Below are 17,773 nucleotides of genomic sequence, written 5' to 3' on the forward strand. Positions count from 1 at the left end.
AACAACATCTGAGCCAAAAAATCTCTATACAACACCAAAAAGTCAAAAATCAAAAATTATCAAATTAAAACAATAATAAGCTGGAATATCCATATAGCAAAGACCAAAATTATATTGTTCTAAAAGTTAATCCAGAAGTTCCCATTATGACTCAGTGGTAACGAACACGACTAGTATCCATGAGGATGCCGGTTCGAACCCTGGCCTCACACAGTGGGTTAAAGATTCAGCATTGCTATGAGCTGTAGTGTAGGTTGCAGACATGGCTCAGATCCAGCATTGCTGTGGCTGTGGTGTAGGCCTGCAACTGTAGCTCCAATTTGACCCCTACCCTGGGAACTTCCATATGCCGCATGTGCAGCCCTAAAAAATATAAATAAATAAAAGTTAATCCATTGTTCTTATGTTTCAAAAGGCAATCTCATCACCCCTAAATATTTCAAAGAGGTAGACTGAAAAACCAACTATTCATTGTATCTAAATAAAATCACATAGCAATTATTAATGGTAATTGTGAGAAATATTTTAAAAACTTTAATTTTATGATACTATCCATTTTGCTACAAATTTAAAGGAAAGATTGAAAATAATGTCACATGGGTCACATTGAGGTAGAATATATTTTAAAGTGAAAACTGAAGGGTCCTGGGAACTGAGCCAAAAGCTAAATATGCAGCAACTATATTGACACATTAACCCTCAAACAGTAATTACATTCATTCCACAGTTATTACTTGAAACATTATTCTTTCAGGGACCAATTTGGAATATTTTACCATATTAAGTAAAATGCAGCTGGGTCACAGATACTAAGAGAAAATAGAGAACACCAAAAAGAAAAAAAATCAACGATACAGTGTTTTTAAGTTATGTATTTCCCTCCATTAGATTTTTTTCTTTTTTGGTTTTCTCTATTTTCTCTTAGTATCTGTGACCCAGCTGCATTTTACTAGTTTAACTAGTTCTGTTTCTGTTCTCATCTATTAATAATTTTAAACATATCTATATCCAGATTTGGGTCGTCTTGGCCTTTTTAAAAGATGAGTAGTCCTTTAACACTTCCTCATGAGTCTTATTTTCCAAGCGCTTAATCAATATTTCCACTTTCTTCTGAGCTCTAATGTTACTAGTTGTCCTCTAAAAATATGACCATCTGCAAGTAGAAAATAAGTATCTCCTAAACTCTTCTAATGTAATATATATATTCTTTAGACTGGTTAATATGATTCCCAGCTAGTCTAGTAAGTGAGTTTGCCTAGTAACAAGCAATTTGTAAATGGCCTCGTCCAGTTCAGGTATTCTTTTTAGGCATTTCCCTCACTGACAAGTTTTTTAAATAATTTATAATCATTTTTGTTTGATATTATTCATAATGAAATTGTGAAATAAGTCAATATCAAACTCACTGGAATCTAAGCTTCTCAGAGATACTACATGACTTAGCTTTTATATTTCTCCTAAGTAGAACAGAGGCTAGCCTCAAAAAGATGGGAAGAAGAAATTGGTAATAGTGTCAGTTTATAACTTTGCACCGAATTGATAGAACATTCCTAAGGACTTAAAAAGGTAGCACTGAACAGATGAGGGCTCACCCTTTAGTATGAAGTTCCACTGTGAGCTCAGCATTTGGATTTGGATTGCAAGAAGAATTTCTGAAACAAAATCCCAGGAGCCTTCATAATTTATTTTTTTTCCCTTTGCAATTTAAATGATTCAGCTTTCCCATCTAGCCTGTACAACTTTCTTTTTCTTTTCATTTTTGCTTTTTAGGGCTGCACCTGCAGCATATGGAAGTTCCCAGGCTAGGGGTCAAATCAGAACTGTACCTGCTGGCCTGCACCACAGCTACAACAACACAGGGTCCAAGCCTCATTTGCGACCTACACCACAGTTCACAGCAATGGATACTTAACCCACTGAGCAAGGCCAGGGATTGAACCTGCATCCTCATGGATACTAGTCGGATTCGTTACTGTTAAGCCACAACAGGAAGTCCCTAGCCTGTATAACTTTCTTCAATCCAATTTCCTACTAATTCTGCCAATTCTTCTTTTGTCAAGAGTTTTGAACCCAACTCTTGGCATTAACTTTCGTAACCATCATCCAACTTTAGATCTATAACACTTCACCTAAGAATTACTCCATCTAACCATTTATATGAATTTTGAAATCCCCTATATTGTGGCTTCTAAAATATCCCCTTTTCTTATCTGGCTGCCTTCATTTTCTTTGGGGGTTCTTTTACCCCCTCAAACTCTTTTTATTCCTCTTGCTTCTGATGAGTTTATATTCTGCAGAATGTTACATTCTGAGCTCATCTCTTCTCCATCTATGCAATTCTAAGGTAATCTTATCAACCACAAGAGCATCAGATAGCACCTCTCTGAAATCTATCAAATGTCTCTCTCCAACTTGGATGTTTCTTCTAAGCTGACACCTATGTCCATAATAACTATTAAACTTCTCTAATGGATACTGCCTAAGTACCATAAACTTTACATGTCAAACCTGCTTCCTTCAAATGTTTCTCATTCTGAATCTTGGTAAACATAATCACCATCTACTCAGGCAACCACACCCCACATCCTGGAGTCTTTCAAAATGTTCTCTGCTGGAGTTCCCACTGAGGAACAGTGGGTTAAGAATCCGACTGCAGGAGTTCCCATTGTGGCTCAGCTGGTTAAGAACCTGACATAGTCTTCATGAGGAGGCAGGTTCAAATCCTGACCTTGCTTATGGTGTTAAAGATGTGGCATTGCCACAAGCTGCCACATAGGTTTCAGATGTCACTTGGATCTGGTGTTGCTGTGACTGTGGCTATGGTATAGGCTGGCAGCTGCAACTCCAATACGGCCCCTAGCCTTGGAACTTCCATATGCCACAGGTGTGGGCGCAAAAAGAAAAGAAAAAAATAAAAGAATCTGACTGCAGCAGATTGGGTCACTGAGGAAGTGCAAGTTCGATCATCAGCCTGGTACAGTGGGTTAAAGCATCTGGCATTGCCACAGCTACAGCAAATTTTGCAGCTGCAGCTAAGATTCAGTCTCTGGCCTGGGAACTTCCATATGCATTATGAGTGGCCAATTAAAAAAAAAATTCTCTGCTTTAGTTTCCACATTCAGTAAATCATTATTTCTCCAAATTATTTGAAAAACTACTATGTACCAGATATTAAGCCAGGTGCTAGTCATACTACAGTAAGCAAGGTAGACATCATTGTTATGCCCATAGAATTTACACCCTATTGGGATGTACAGAGGTAAATAGGCCATTTATTAATAATCTATGTGAAACACATTCCCAGGAGTTTGGCAATATACAGCCTATGCAGTTATGTATATGGATATTCCGCAAACATAATGTCAAAAGAACAAAAGTATCATGTTCATTATTTTTTTTAAACTATGCCTCTGCATAACTTTTTTCCTAGATTGCCACAATGGCTCTTTAAGAATTTTCTGCCCCACCCACCCTACCAGTTCCTATGTATTCATTCACTACAGTGTTGCCAGAACAATCTTTCTTTTTTTTTTGTCTTTTGTATTTTTGCTATTTCTTGGGCCGCTCCCGCGGCATATGGAGATTCCCAGGCTAGGGGTTGAATCGGAGCTGTAGCCACCGGCCTACGCCAGAGCCACAGCAACGCGGGATCCGAGCCGCATCTGCAACCTACACCACAGCTCACGGCAACGCCGGATCGTTAACCCACTGAGCAAGTGCAGGGACCGAACCCACAACCTCATGGTTCCCAGTCGGATTCGTTAACCACTGCGCCATGACGGGAACACCCAGAACAATCTTTCTATAATTTCAATCTTATCATGCTAAATTCTACCTACTGGATACAATCCAAAGTCCTCAAACTGGCCTACAAAGCCTTTCTGATGGAGCCTCTTTTATACTCCTTTCCTCCACAAGTTCTCTGCTGTGGCCATGCTAAGTTCCTTGCATGCCTAGGGTACTCTCACTGCTCTAGGCCTTAAAACATGCTCTACCACGCGGAATCCTCCCCATCTGAATCACTTCTACTTGACCTTCACACTTATCCCTGGCATCAATCTCTATAAAATTTTCCTTAAGAATCATCATGGTCCCATCGGTGCCCCACCTCCACTCTCATTTCACTCTGCCATAGGCCCATCATATTACTTTTGGAATCAGATTATAATTACAAGCTTGCCTCTCTTTCCTGCTAGACTGTAAGCTTTTGAGGGGCAGGAACCCTGCCTTGTTCAGTTTCACATTTTTGCTTCCCCTAACAGTGCCTTGCATGGAGGAGTTGCTCAATAAATATTGCATGAATAAATTAATTGATGGCAAATAGTCTGTCTTGCATAGTAACATCAAGTTCTTCCTCAAATACCATGTTATGAAGTCATACCTAGCTCAGTATGGACAGTGGTTCCCTAGCCCAGGAGGCCAACTCACCCTCCCTGTCTGCATTTTAAGCCCTTCACTGCATCTACTAAGAGATTCCTGAAAAACAGCAATCATACATTTCCTTCAAAGTACAAGACTCACTTCCTGAAGGAAGCCCTCTTTATTACTTCAATACAAAGAGTATATTCTTACTTAGAACTCATCATATTTTAACATAGGCTTAGATATTTGCCTATATTTTTTACTAGGAAACTTTTCTTTGCATATGTGTAATAGAGAAGAACGAATCTGACTCCATAATGGATCTGTTTTTTTCACTTTAACCTTTATATTGAATTGCTTTTGCTACAAGTTAAAAATATGGCCTATATCCTGAAATATGCAGGTTAGCCCATTCTCAAGGCTGTGACCTTTAAAGGTATAACTCTTCCATTCACATAGAGATAAAAAGTTGTAGCATAGAGAATAATATTGTCTTATTGGAGATTTATAGGAACATTGTGAATGGACCTACTTGGACAGCTGCAATAACAAAGGATTCCAGCACTAAGAAGTTTGCACCAACCAACTACATCCCTGCCCATTTTAGTACAAAAGAACCCTGAATTCTAACTCCGGTATCAGGCTCCTTTGGGACACTAGTTCACCATCTTCACAGTCTGTTGGCTTCTCAAAAAAGAAAAAAAAAAAGAAAGAAAAATCACTGTTCCTTGCCACGACATATCAATTTATTGACCTGTTATGTGGTGAGCAGCAAGAGCTTGGGCTCAGTAATATATGTTTTCTCTTTACTATGACCATGTATCAGGGGCCTAGTGAATAAAGACTCTTGGACCTTTGCGTTGTCTCTACTATCTACTCATTGCTGTGACTATAGTAGGTATTTAGTACTCTTCCATTTCTTTTCGAAGAAATTCCCTTTGGATTATGGTCCCAACATGCTGCCATAACTATTTTTACATATCCAATTATTATCTATTTCATCTGATTATATTTCTCAAAAGTGTCCATCAGAGCCAACCATTCTCTTGAAAGATGGAAAGAAAGTAGCTTCCCTATTCTATGCCCTTCTGATTTTTTCTGTCTCTCTGGCTACATCTCAGGCAGCTGTGGAAGCTGTTCTTTCACCAAACCATTTAACACTCATCCTCAGAGGTGTCTCCTTCTCCCCTGGGCCCACTTCCCATCTTACTCTTTGCAGCTCAATCAACCTGGGCTTTTTATCATTCCATTTTAAGAGAGGTAGAAAAGGAACTTCATTCTGTATAAGGTATGCAAGAATGTGTTTCAATGATCATAGTTCCTATAGTAATACTGAACAGGGGAGGGAAGAAAAGAGCAAACCACTGGATAATTTTAGAAGGAAAAAAAAAACAAAAAAACAAAAAAACCTCAGCAGATACATAGCATAAAAAGGACTTTAGCAATTAAGTTTTATAAAGACATGGTTACGTGGAAGGCAGGGAAACTTACGAGTTATTCTGTTCTATAAAATGCGACAGCGATACAGTGATTCAGATCATGCTAGTGCATATAAAATCATTTGTGTTCACATTATCTGGCTTTAAACCACAGAAGAAAGTACTACCCATTTACCACAGCCTCCCTCAGGCACAAGTGCTTAAGTGTCTGATAATGTCTAGTGACTTGCTTAAAAGAGGATAAAACAACACACCCTCAGGCAAGCAAGAGGATTTTAAACAGAGCCAATTTAGGAAGCATAGTGCTTTAGCAAATTCAGAAATTAATCCAGATTAAGACATTTGGCTTTCAGGATCTATTTCAAAAGACCAATATGACAACTATAATTTAGAAGTGGGAGCAGGAAGGGATTCAAAATGTATATGCCATAAAAATCCTCACATGTTCAAAAGTGTACCCACAAAAATTAGAGAGCATAGTCATGAGCATGTGTTATTTCAGAATGATACAACTACAGCTTAATTTTTTAGAGAATAAATCAATTGGGAATGGGGAAGATTGTAATTTATTCTAATATAGAGAATCTAGGACTTTAGATAATATGTCTGAAACCAAGTTCTGCTTTTTGTGTCATAGAGTTTATGATAAACTGCTTGTTCAAGTAGTTATTTAATCTATACATTTCTTCCAGAAAATTAACACTTTTCTCTTGTGTACATGAAGTAAGCTACTGACCAAAGTCCCCAGGTCTCTAAAGCAAACCTGAGAATTTAATTGAAACTTTATTGCTATATACACCTATCCAGTCTAGAAGAAATTATATAATGATCTTTTTATAGTCCAAAATTGTATCTTGAGAGTTAAACTTTCAATGTGAGTTCAACAAATTCCCAAAGACAGACCCATAATATTACATAAGTAAAACATATTCAATCAAGTGATTCTATGTATAAAAACCCACCACTTTGCCTGAGAAAGGATCCATTTTGCTCAATTACTGAAGTTTATTCTATTTATGGACACAGTATCTATCATTACAAGTTTCTTGAAAACCCATGTTGGGATTTATTTAAAATATTTTCAGTGGTGATAAGTTTCATCTTTTGTATAAATACATTTTTTTTTGGAGGGGTGCACCTGCAGCATATGAAAGTTCCCGGGCTAGGAGTCGAATCAGAGCTGCAGCTGCTGGCCTATGCCACAGCCATAGCAATGCAGGATCTGAGCTGTGTCTGCAACTTACACCACAGTTTATGGCAATGCCAGATCCGTAACCCCCTGAATGAGGCCAGGGATCGAACCTATATCCTCATGGATGTTAGTCACATTGGTTACTACTGAGTCACAATGGAAACTCCCTAAACACATATTTCTTTGTGACCTTCATGACCGACTTAAAAATTCCTTGAAAATCATAACACAACCTTACCTTGCTTCCATTTTCTCTTGCTTCTCGTTCCATCTTGAGGTCAGAAATTAGAAGATTCTTGTATTTGTTTTTTCCATTACTGTTGGGGTCATCTATTCTGTATTCCGAAGTCAGCTGTGCTGAGAGGGGGCTGTCACTCAGGTTCAGTGGCTGCTCGTCTTGCTCCAGCCCAGTTTTGCCATCACCGTTAGAATCCCCCATCTCCCTGCTCTGTGTTCCCCCTGAAGCAACAGAACTGTGGCCCAGAGTCTCATTGCCATTAAAGCTCTCTGCCGCAGAATCATCTGTTGGAAAGAAAAGTTTATATTTTGATTTTAATTGGCATGCTACCCAGTTTCTACTTCAACTAGTGTAACCAAGCAGGATCTCGTGGGCCTTCCCAGAGTAGGCCCTTCCCACATGTCCTCTGCTTTAGCTCCCCTCTGAAATATAACATGTGTCTTATTGGAAATTTATAGAAACATGGTGACCTGATCTCTGTGAACATCCTCAAGAACAAAGGATTTATGCACCAAGAAGTTTGCAGTAACTAACCATGCCCCTTCCTCACCTTGCCTTTAAAAATGCTTTACAAGTTTGGTTTGGGTAGTTCGGGATATTTAGGGGACACAGGACACCTGTATCATTGCATGGCCTCACAATAAAACTTTCTCTTCTCCAAACTCTGATGTTTCAGTTTGTTTGGCCTCACTGTGCATTGGGCACACAGATTTGTGCTAACAATTTTGGTGAAGCCAGCCTAGGGGTCTGAGACCCTGGCCCATTGACCTCAGTGGGGGAAGCCCCTTCCCTGACCCCTCAACAGCTGCCAGAGCCTTTTTCTCTGGCGATCTTTGGGGAACTGTCCTCAACAGGCGCTGTCCACTCAGAGCAAGAGGCTGTTCAGAGCCGAGAAATGTCCAAGACTCTGGTCCACTTTCAGTGTCACTTGAAAGGGGGTAAGTCGCTCCACCTTGCTCAGGCTGGGAATTCTCTCACTCTGTTTGGGTCCCTTCTCTTTTGACAGCTTGGCCAGTTCTGGAGATTTCCTCCATTTAGGAGTAGAAGCAGAATTTTAGCCTACATTTGTACCACTGTACCTTATTTGTTGCTTGTGTTTTTGTGTGTACCATTTGGGGGTGAGCCACTCATGGTCCATTGTTTTTTGGGAGCCAGGCCACTCTGGAGGCCTCTGTCTGGGAATGGAGGTGGAATTTCTGGGCTACTTGTCGGATCCCTTGTTGTTTGTATATGGTTGTCGTACCTGCAATGGTTAGTTGAGACATCTGTGTAACAGGGCTTGAGTGTGATGACACCAAGTATCCTTCCCTACTGCCTTGGGTTATGCCTATTGTGGAGCACTGGTTAGGATTTTCCCTTTGCAATAGATGGGAACCTCCCTTTTTGGTGCTAGGTTACTCTGATCCTGAGTTATTCAGGCCATGAATAACTAAGTACGGATAATCATAGCTTTGCTACATCTTAAAGACCCCCTAGGGTGTATTTTGCAAAACTGGGAGGTGTTTAGTATGCTCCTAGATAGAGAGAGAAAGATTTTTCTATATTCTTGAGACTCTGGAGAAAACTGGTTAAGATGAAACTCTTCTAAAATTCCAAAACTGATTCTTTCTGCGTACATAGTCAGAGAAAACTGACTTGATGAAATGCCTTTTTTTTTTTTCCAGAATTCTAAAACAAATATATAGTCCTAGGAAAAAGCTTGATATTAACTAAATAAATTTATCTTATTCCAACTGCTATTTTGGTTTTTCATTTGCCTGGTGAATTGCCATGACATGCATGTTCATGATTGCTATCTTTCCATTTGCGTGTTGTTTATTGTTAAAAAGAGGAATCCTTTTTTGAAAATGTTGAGGAAATTGTTGATTTCACCCTTTTGTTTTTGTTCTGTGAGAATCAGATTTTGTTCTTTATGTGTATGTGTGCATATATATATATATGCACACATACACACACACATATAAATTTTATAGCATATAGGTGATTTACAATGTTGTGTTAGTTTCGGGTATACAGAAAAGTGAATCAGCCATACACATACATGTGCATCCATTCTTTTGAAGATTCTTTCCCTCATTGGGCTGTTAGCACAATTCCATGTGCCAGACACACAGTCAGTCCATGCTGAAACTTGGAGTTTGGAGCAGAGAAAGTTTCAATCCAGGACTATGCAAGGAAAAAGGTGGCTTGTGCCCCAAAATGTCCTGAACTCCCTGGACCAAAATTACAAAGCATTTTTATTTATTTATTTTTATTAGAGTATAGTTAATTTACAGTGCTGTGTTTATTCCTACTGTATAGATAGTGACATAGCATACATACATATACATTCTTTTTCTCATACCATCTTTCATCATGATCTACCTCAAGAGATTGACTATAGTTCCCTGTGCTGCACAATAGGACCTCATTGCTTATTCATTCTAAATGTAATAGGTTGCACCTACCAACCCCAAACTCTCTGTCCATCCCACTTATTCCCCCCCACCACAACCATAATTCTGCTTTCTGTGGCTGTGATCTATTTCTCTTTTGTAGATATAAAAGGAACCCAAATTGAAAAAGAAGAAATGCAGGAGTTCCCATCATGGTTCAGTGATTAATGAATCCAACTAGGAACCATGAGGTTGTGGGTTCGATCTCTGGCCTTGCTCAGTGGGTTAGGGATCTGTCTGGCTATTGGGTAGATAGCAGATGCAGCTCAGATCCTGTGTTGCTGTGGCTCTGGTGCAGCCGGTGGCGTCTACAGCTCCAATTAGACCCCAACCTGGGAACCTCCATGTGCCATGGGAGCAGCCCTAGAAAAGCCAAAAAAAAAAAAAGAAGAAGAAAGAAAAAAAGAAGAACAGTGAAACTATCACTGTTTTTAGATGACATGATACTCTACCTAGAAAATCTTAAAAACACTACCAGGAAAGTGTTAGAGCTCATCAATGAATTTCATAAAGTTGTAGAATACAAAAATTAATAAAAAGAAATCAACTGCATTTCTTTTTTTTTCTTTTTTCTTTTTTTATTACTCAAATGAATTTATCACATCTGCAGTTGTATAATGATCTGTATTTCTATATACTAACAGTGAAAGATCAAAAAGAGAAATTAAGGAAAACACCCCATTTACCATCACATCCAAAAGAATAAAATACCTAAGAATAAGCCTACCTAAAAAGACAAAATACCTGTACTCTGAAAATTATAAGACACTGATGAAAGAAATCAAAGATGACACAAACAAATGGCAAGATATACCATGCTCTTGGATTGGAAGAATCAATATTATCAAAATGACTCTACTACCCAAGGCAATTCCTATCAAATTACCAATGACATTCTTCACAGAATGAGAAAAAGATTTTTTTTTTTCTTTTTATGGCTGCACCTGCACCATATGGAAGTTCCCAGGCTAGGAGCTGAATCAGAGCTGCAGCTGCCAGCGTACACCACAGCCAGAGCAAGGCAGGATTTGAGTCGTGTCTGTAAACTATGTAGCAGCTTGCAGAAATGCCAGATCCTTAACCCACTAAGTGAGGCCAGGGATTAAAGCTGCATCCTCATGGATACTAGCCAGGCTCTTAAACCACTGAGCCACAATAAGAACTCCTTTGAGAAATATATTTTAAAATGTGTATGGAAACACAAAATACCTCAAATAACAAAAGCAATATGGAAAAAGGGAAAATGGAGCTTGAAGAATCAGGCTCCCTGACTTCAGACTATACCACAAAGCTACAGTTGTCAAAACAGTATGGTACTGGCACAAAAAACCAGATATATAGATCAATGGAACAGGACAGAAAGCCCAAAAATAAACCCAAGCACTGATGGTCAACTTATCTATGACACAGGAGGCAAGAACATACAGTGCCAGAAAGGCAGTCTATTCAACTAGAGGTGATGGGAAAACTGGACAGCTATAGGTAAAACAATAAAATTGGAACACTCTCTAACACCATACACAATAATAAACTCAAAATGGATTAAAGATCTTTGTGTGTATATTTACATTTGCCTTGTGTGTGAGCATGCTTGCTATGTGAAACTCAAATTAGTTTCCCCAATGCAGCCCCTGTAGGTGCATTCTCCAGAAGTGGATCATTTTCAGTCTGGATATATGTTCCTTATTATGATTATGTGTCTGTCTTTGGATAATATTGCTGAGGTTAACTTGACTCTATTTAAGTGACTTAAAGTAAGCACTTACAATTTAAATCTTCATAAGAATTAGAAAATTGGCTAAAATGAATTTCAGGTCCCCATGATCTGGGAAATATTCAGTCCTGAGTTGATAGCTGGTAATGAACCTAGCTTAGGCTTGCTGGTTTGATTATTATGGACACGTATTTCTGAAAAATAAGTACAGTTTTTGAGAGATGCCTTTAATTACTTAAGATGCTTTTAAATGCTTATAATATAAAACACAACTAAAAGTATGATAAATAAGCAGATGAATTCCTAATGGTCCCAGCATAGACTTAGTGACCCAGTGACACCACTGATCCAGGTTCTTACCATATTTTCCTCTGCTATTCTTTGGTATTTTATTTTATTTTTTTTTCTTTTTTGGCTGTTCCACAGCACATGGAGTTCCTGGTCCAGGGATAAGATCCAAGCCACAGATTCAACATATGCCAGCCAGGGATCAAACCTGAATCCCAGAGCTCCAAAGATACCTCTGATCCCATTGTTCCACTTGTCCTCTACCATTCTTAGTATGTCAGCTGTGTCCTCAGATTTATTTCCTCATGATGTTAAGAGAGCTTCCATGGCACCAGGCTACATCCAACAAGGACCAGATTCAGGAAAGTATGAACCATTTGTCCTTTTCACCTTTATTAAATCAAAACATTGCAAGAAGAAAAGGAATTACACCAGGATTGCCTTAACCTAATCCTCATTCACTCACTTGGGCTAAGGAGGGATTGATAAAAAACATGAGCCTAAGAAATGAACCATATTGGCAAGGAAGCATGAGGGGAATTGTGGGTGTGGTCAATACAGATACATCTTTTATTCTGCCTGGGTTTACTGCAGGTCAATGGATTTAATTGCTTCTGTTTCAGCGTTTGTCAAGAAAAATTTAAATTAGCTTGGTATGATGAACTTCTTATAAGTAAATTAGATGCAAATGGGATGAGAGCTTTTGGGTGACCACTTTAGAAATGGTTATATTTCAGGAATGTTTACTTAAGGATGGTCTCTCCAGATATTGGGTATCTTGAAATTTTAGAGTTGTGCTAGGTTGGGTTGGATGATGGGGGTTTATTGAATAGCTAGGTCATTCTCAGGCAGGGTAAGATACTGAAAAATTAAGTACTGAATATTGGCTTCCCTTTACAGAGAAGCTAAATGTGTCTGGAACTATGTTGGGTGCCACACTGAGATATTTTCTATGAAAAGCACATTAAAAAATCATTATTGGTATTTATGTTTACCAACCTGCTGAATGCTAATAGTTTATAATTGCTTGCTTTGGATTAAAAAAGGGAGTTTTATACCTGGTTGCACTGGATTAAATTAAATTAGGTAAATGAATTTTGTTATTAAAAGTAGGCTGGTGCAAGACTAGATTTGGTTCCACTCTGCTAAGACAACAAGTTTACTTAGGATGCTGCTTTTGATAACAGACTATGAACTTACTTGTCTTTAAGTAATCTGTACCTATTCTTAAAATTCACAGTGAGAATGCTGATATTTCTGATGAACTTTCTATCAAATTTAAATTAAATTTTGACCTCCACCTAACTTTGTGGTGCTTTAGAGGCCTCCCGAGGCATCACAGAGAGGAGTATTCAACTAGTATTATTTGGTATGTTGAATTACCTGGGAAACATTGTCAAATGAGTGATAAGCTTCCTCAGATTTTATAGTATGGATAAATGTTACTACCATAGATATTCTAGAAATTATACAGGGTTTCTTAAATTTGGATATGGCCTGGTATAAAGCTGTAATTTTAGTTATTATCTCAAAATGTTGTATATCAAAACAACTTGATTAAGCTTCTTTGTCAAGAAGCATATGATCAGATTCTTAACCTTGCCGTTTTAAGTCTTTAATAGACACTTAAGCTAATACTTTGAAAAACTGCCACATTTTTAAGAAGAAGGACCTTTTCCAAAAACAGGTTTCTGATAACTTTAACTGGATACTTTAGAAGTCTAATGGAAACTCTGACTTCATAGAACTATAGGTAAGAAAGATTGGTTGTGTAGGACAGAATAAATGGATGAATATGGTGATGATTTTTTGCTTTTGACTGAGATGTTACTGGCTGTTGGTCTGTGTTTCTTTCCAGATGTGAGGAGATCTTTCCCCTTGGGCTAGTTGACTTAGTGGATTATGCTTTTGTGGACAGAGTTGAAGCATTTGTACTTTCTCTCTACCTAACCCCATCCAGAGATTGAAAACTACCAGGTTCCCAAAAGCTTTTTCAGATAAATTAGCAAGGCCGCCTTCTAATGGGTACAAAAAATCTCAAGGTATTCTGGGGACCTCAAAAAGGGAGGAATTTATCCAAATCTATAAGGTGAAATCTGACAGTTCCTTTACATAGTTTTCCTGATCCTGAGAGACCTTTTAAATTTCAGTCTGAGACTGAAAACAAACAAAAATTAACACAACCAATTGAAAGGAGCCAATATGATCCATTAACCAGACTAATTTTGAAATCAATCTTAATTTGGCTAGTTTTGATTTTAAAATGAGGGTGTTTTAAGAGAGAAAGAAAATATGTTTCAATCAGTATCCAATTCTGATTCTGTTAACTGAGGTCTGCACTTACTCTCTAAGGCTCACCTCACAGAGAGTTCTTTCATTATATCTGGAAAAGGGTCAGTTAACCTACTTGTTTAATCTTGCACAGTAGAACAGCATGGGAATCTAGTATAGTTATGACACAGAAAGTTAATAGGTATGGGAACTAGAACCAAAAACCAAAAGTCCAATTACAAATTAGATAAAACTAAGTCAGGTTCAAATAACTGTAGATAAAGAGGGAAAGAGAACTGTGTTATTTACTAAAGATTTACTACTCCCTGCCCAAGGCTTATGAATTCCACTCCACAATCACCCCTCATTGTCCCAGCCCAGCAGGGAACATCCAGAGCGGTCGCTGCCCCTTTCCCATAAGACTGTGGAGTGGACACTGACAGTGGGGAATTGTAATAGGGAATAACAAATGCTACTCCATATCAGATATGTTTCTTTTACTTTAATCTTTGTATAATTTATGGCATGCATAATCATTCATCTCACGGAACCCTTCGTCATGCTTGCCTGTTAAACTAAAATAACTTCATTCAGCTCACAGGGAACATCCTGACCCAGCCCACCCATGATGGCTACAGGAAAGAAGAAATTAATGCATTCTCACCAAAAACCAAGAGACATTTACAACTTAATGATCTATATTGTCTGTTCTACAGAATTGTTATTTCTTGCACTAGCAAATGTTTGACTGAGCTTCTGATAATATATAGTTCTACTTGAGATCCATAATTATAATCCTGTACCTCTAGGTAAACAAGAAGCAACAAAAGGGAATATTTTCTTGGACCATAAGAGGATAGTAAGATAGGCAGTCCAGAGATTTTGGCTACTGTTAATAAGGCCTAGTCTAATAATCGCACACTGAGTGGCTTATCAGTGAAATCTTTGTGATACCTGGGAATAAGCATTCCTAGTACCGTGGGATCATTCCTAGTACCGTGGGGTCATGAAATGCCCCCCAAACCATGTTCAAGTTTATGATACTAAAGAGACCCTCCCAACTACAAATTGCCATCTGCCTCTACGAAGATTAGGTCACTAGCCACTGCAGTTGCTGACCTTCAGCACCCTTTGAAGGAATTCAGACTGGACATCAGGAAGGAGGTACTCTGTGCTCTGGGAAAAACTTACAACCAGCCTTCAGACAGTTAGATATTTTCAAAAGATTTCATGAGCCCAAATTCTTTCATCATCTTATATCTCGAAAAACACTAAAATCATTAATGGTGGTATCAGCTTTGGCCACTGAGGAGACAAATGCATTTGGAAGTAAAAATGGAGTAGCTATGTCAGATTCAGAGGCCAGCAGCCATTCTCAAAGCAGTTGGCTGGTAAAACTGAGCAGGCACCTGAGGATACATCTGTTAAGTTTATGATTAGCCTCTTTATCTGAACATTTATTCCTTTTCTTGTCCAAAACTTGTTCTCCTCAAGTTTAAGGAGTATCAGAAAAGAGGAGGGAATCATAACTGAGCAGGGCCCTATGGTGCCTTCCCAGGGCAGGCCTTTCCACCATATCCTCTGCTTTAGCTCCTTTTTGAAATATAGCATATGTCTTGTTGGAGGTTTATAGTAACATGGTGACCTGAGCTCTGTGGACAGCTACAAGAACAAAGGATTTTTGCACCAAGAAGTTTGAAACAACCAACCATGCCCTTCCTCACCTCGACTTTAAAAATGCTTTACAGTTTTGGTTCAGGGAGTTTGGGATATTTTGGGAGCACAAGCCACCCATCTCCTTGCTTGGCCCTGCAATAATACTTTCTCTGCTCCAGAATCTGACATTTCAATTTGTTTGGCCTCATCATGCATCAGGCACATGGACTAGCACTAACACTAGCATTTATTGAGCTCCTTTCGTGTGCTTGGTGTTATGCTAACTAATTTCTATGTATGATTTGTAGTTCATCTTTTGCAATAAAATTGTGAAGTAGCCATTTTTATTTTTAATACAGTAGGCATATTTAGGCACAAAAAGTGAGGTAAAATAATTAGAAGATAAAACAATAAGATAGCTCAATCTCAAAGAAAAGTAAATTTAAAAAAGAAAGAGAATAAGATAACTGCCAATTACTTTGCAAGTAGTTTTGGCTTTTTCAATCATCCAGAGTTGGTGAAAATTCTCTGGTTTTCTTTTCTTTTCTTTTCTTCCACTCTGCTAGCGTGGTACATATTGGTACAAGTTTATGGGTGCTTAATATGCATCTAAAACATTAAATGTGCCTAGAAACTTTGCTCTAGTCATTATGAAGACTTTTAAGCCTAAGGAGTTTAATCATTGCATGCATCTCTGTGCAGGTAACAAGACATTGAAACCAGTATTATTTATAACACAAAATTTAGAAATGATATGAATGCCAAAAATAGAGATATGGCTTAATATATGTTGGAACATTTAGAATATTGTGGAATTAATATCCCATTTTAAATATACAGGAAAATGGGAGTCATGGTGTACTAAATGGAAAAAGCTAGCTACAGAAGGATGTGGTCCATGTGATCCTGGTTTTGTAAAAAGAAAACATATAGACACAAGAGCAAGAAGACTAAAAAGTTATAGTCTAAACCATTAATGTCGATGTCTTCGTAACTGTGTGACACTGGATCTTCTGATATTCTTTGTTATCTACTCTACGCATAATTGATAATATATAAATCTATAACTTATATATAATTAAAATATGTATAATTTTTCTAATAACAAAATGGAATAGCTATAGAAAAAAGAAACAAGGAAGGAGAAGAAGGAAAATTAGGCAAATGTTTCTGGCTTTAAAATACATAATAAGCTGTTTAGAAGGAAATATATCAATGAAAATGTGCTGAGAATAAGAAATAAAATTCTGTTTCTCTTAATTTCCTTTTTACATTTCTGACAAGTATTTGCTATTAGTTTAAGTGATTGTGATGGACAAAGGTTTAGATTGCTTCTGTTAGGGCAGGCTTATTGGTGAAACCATATAAATATCAGTAAGCAAGAGCAATAATATTTGCTGACTTTTTTCTGAACTTTTTGTTTGATCTCTTTTTTTATTCTTTTTCTTTTTTTTTTCTTTTTGGTCTTTTTTGTCTTTTCCAGGGCAGTACCCGTGGCCTATAGAGGTTCCCAGGCTAGGGGTCTAATCAGAGCTATAGCTGCCGGCCTACATCACAGCCACAGCAATGCCAGATCTGAGCCATGCCTGCAACCTACACCACAGATCACAACAACACTGGATCCTCAACCCACTGAGCAAGGCCAGAGATAGAACCCACGACCTCATGGTTCCTAGTCGGATTCATTAACCACTGAGCCACGACAGGAACTCCTGTTTGATTTCTGATAGTCTCAAGTATGTTTTCCTTTTGTAGGGTGTAGTGAAATATTTGGTGCCTTTCTAATCAATTAAATTCATGGAAATAATGTTTATATTCTGAAGGAGCAATATAACTCACCTGTTCATTTGTTTATTCAACAAACATTACTGAGTAGCTATTCTTAGATGAAGGGGGGTTAAATATTTGGCCAATAGAGATACCTGTGGCTTCACTGAGTTCACAGATAATTTAAAGAGACAGAAAAATAAACATGCAACTGAAATATAGAGCATAAAAGGAGTGAGGGATCCAGAACAAGGGATAAAGACATTACAGAAGGCTTTCGAAAGCAGGTGGCAAAAAGGCTGATTTCCAGAGGGTGAGTAAGCCTTACCTGGGTACAGAAATTGGGGAAGAACATTCCCCATCTGAAGATGGGTAGGTGCAAAGTTACAGAGGAAAGAATATGCACATGAG

The 17,773-nt window shown here is 38.1% G+C and overlaps 1 protein-coding gene across 4 annotated transcripts in view; it reads right to left on the reverse strand.

Annotated features, from left to right (window-relative positions):
- The window catches only part of NOL4 (nucleolar protein 4), a 455,264-nt gene that overhangs the window by 188,036 nt on the left and 249,455 nt on the right, over positions 1-17,773 (reverse strand). For all 4 annotated transcript variants that reach the window (XM_047791744.1, XM_047791746.1, XM_047791747.1 and 1 more), the window contains one exon: positions 7,232-7,515. In XM_047791744.1, coding sequence (XP_047647700.1) covers positions 7,232-7,515 — 284 coding nt within the window. The remainder of the gene's footprint in view (positions 1-7,231; positions 7,516-17,773) is intronic.

This window comes from Phacochoerus africanus, chromosome 8 (genome assembly GCF_016906955.1).
Source record: "Phacochoerus africanus isolate WHEZ1 chromosome 8, ROS_Pafr_v1, whole genome shotgun sequence".
Lineage (NCBI taxonomy): Eukaryota > Metazoa > Chordata > Mammalia > Artiodactyla > Suidae > Phacochoerus > Phacochoerus africanus.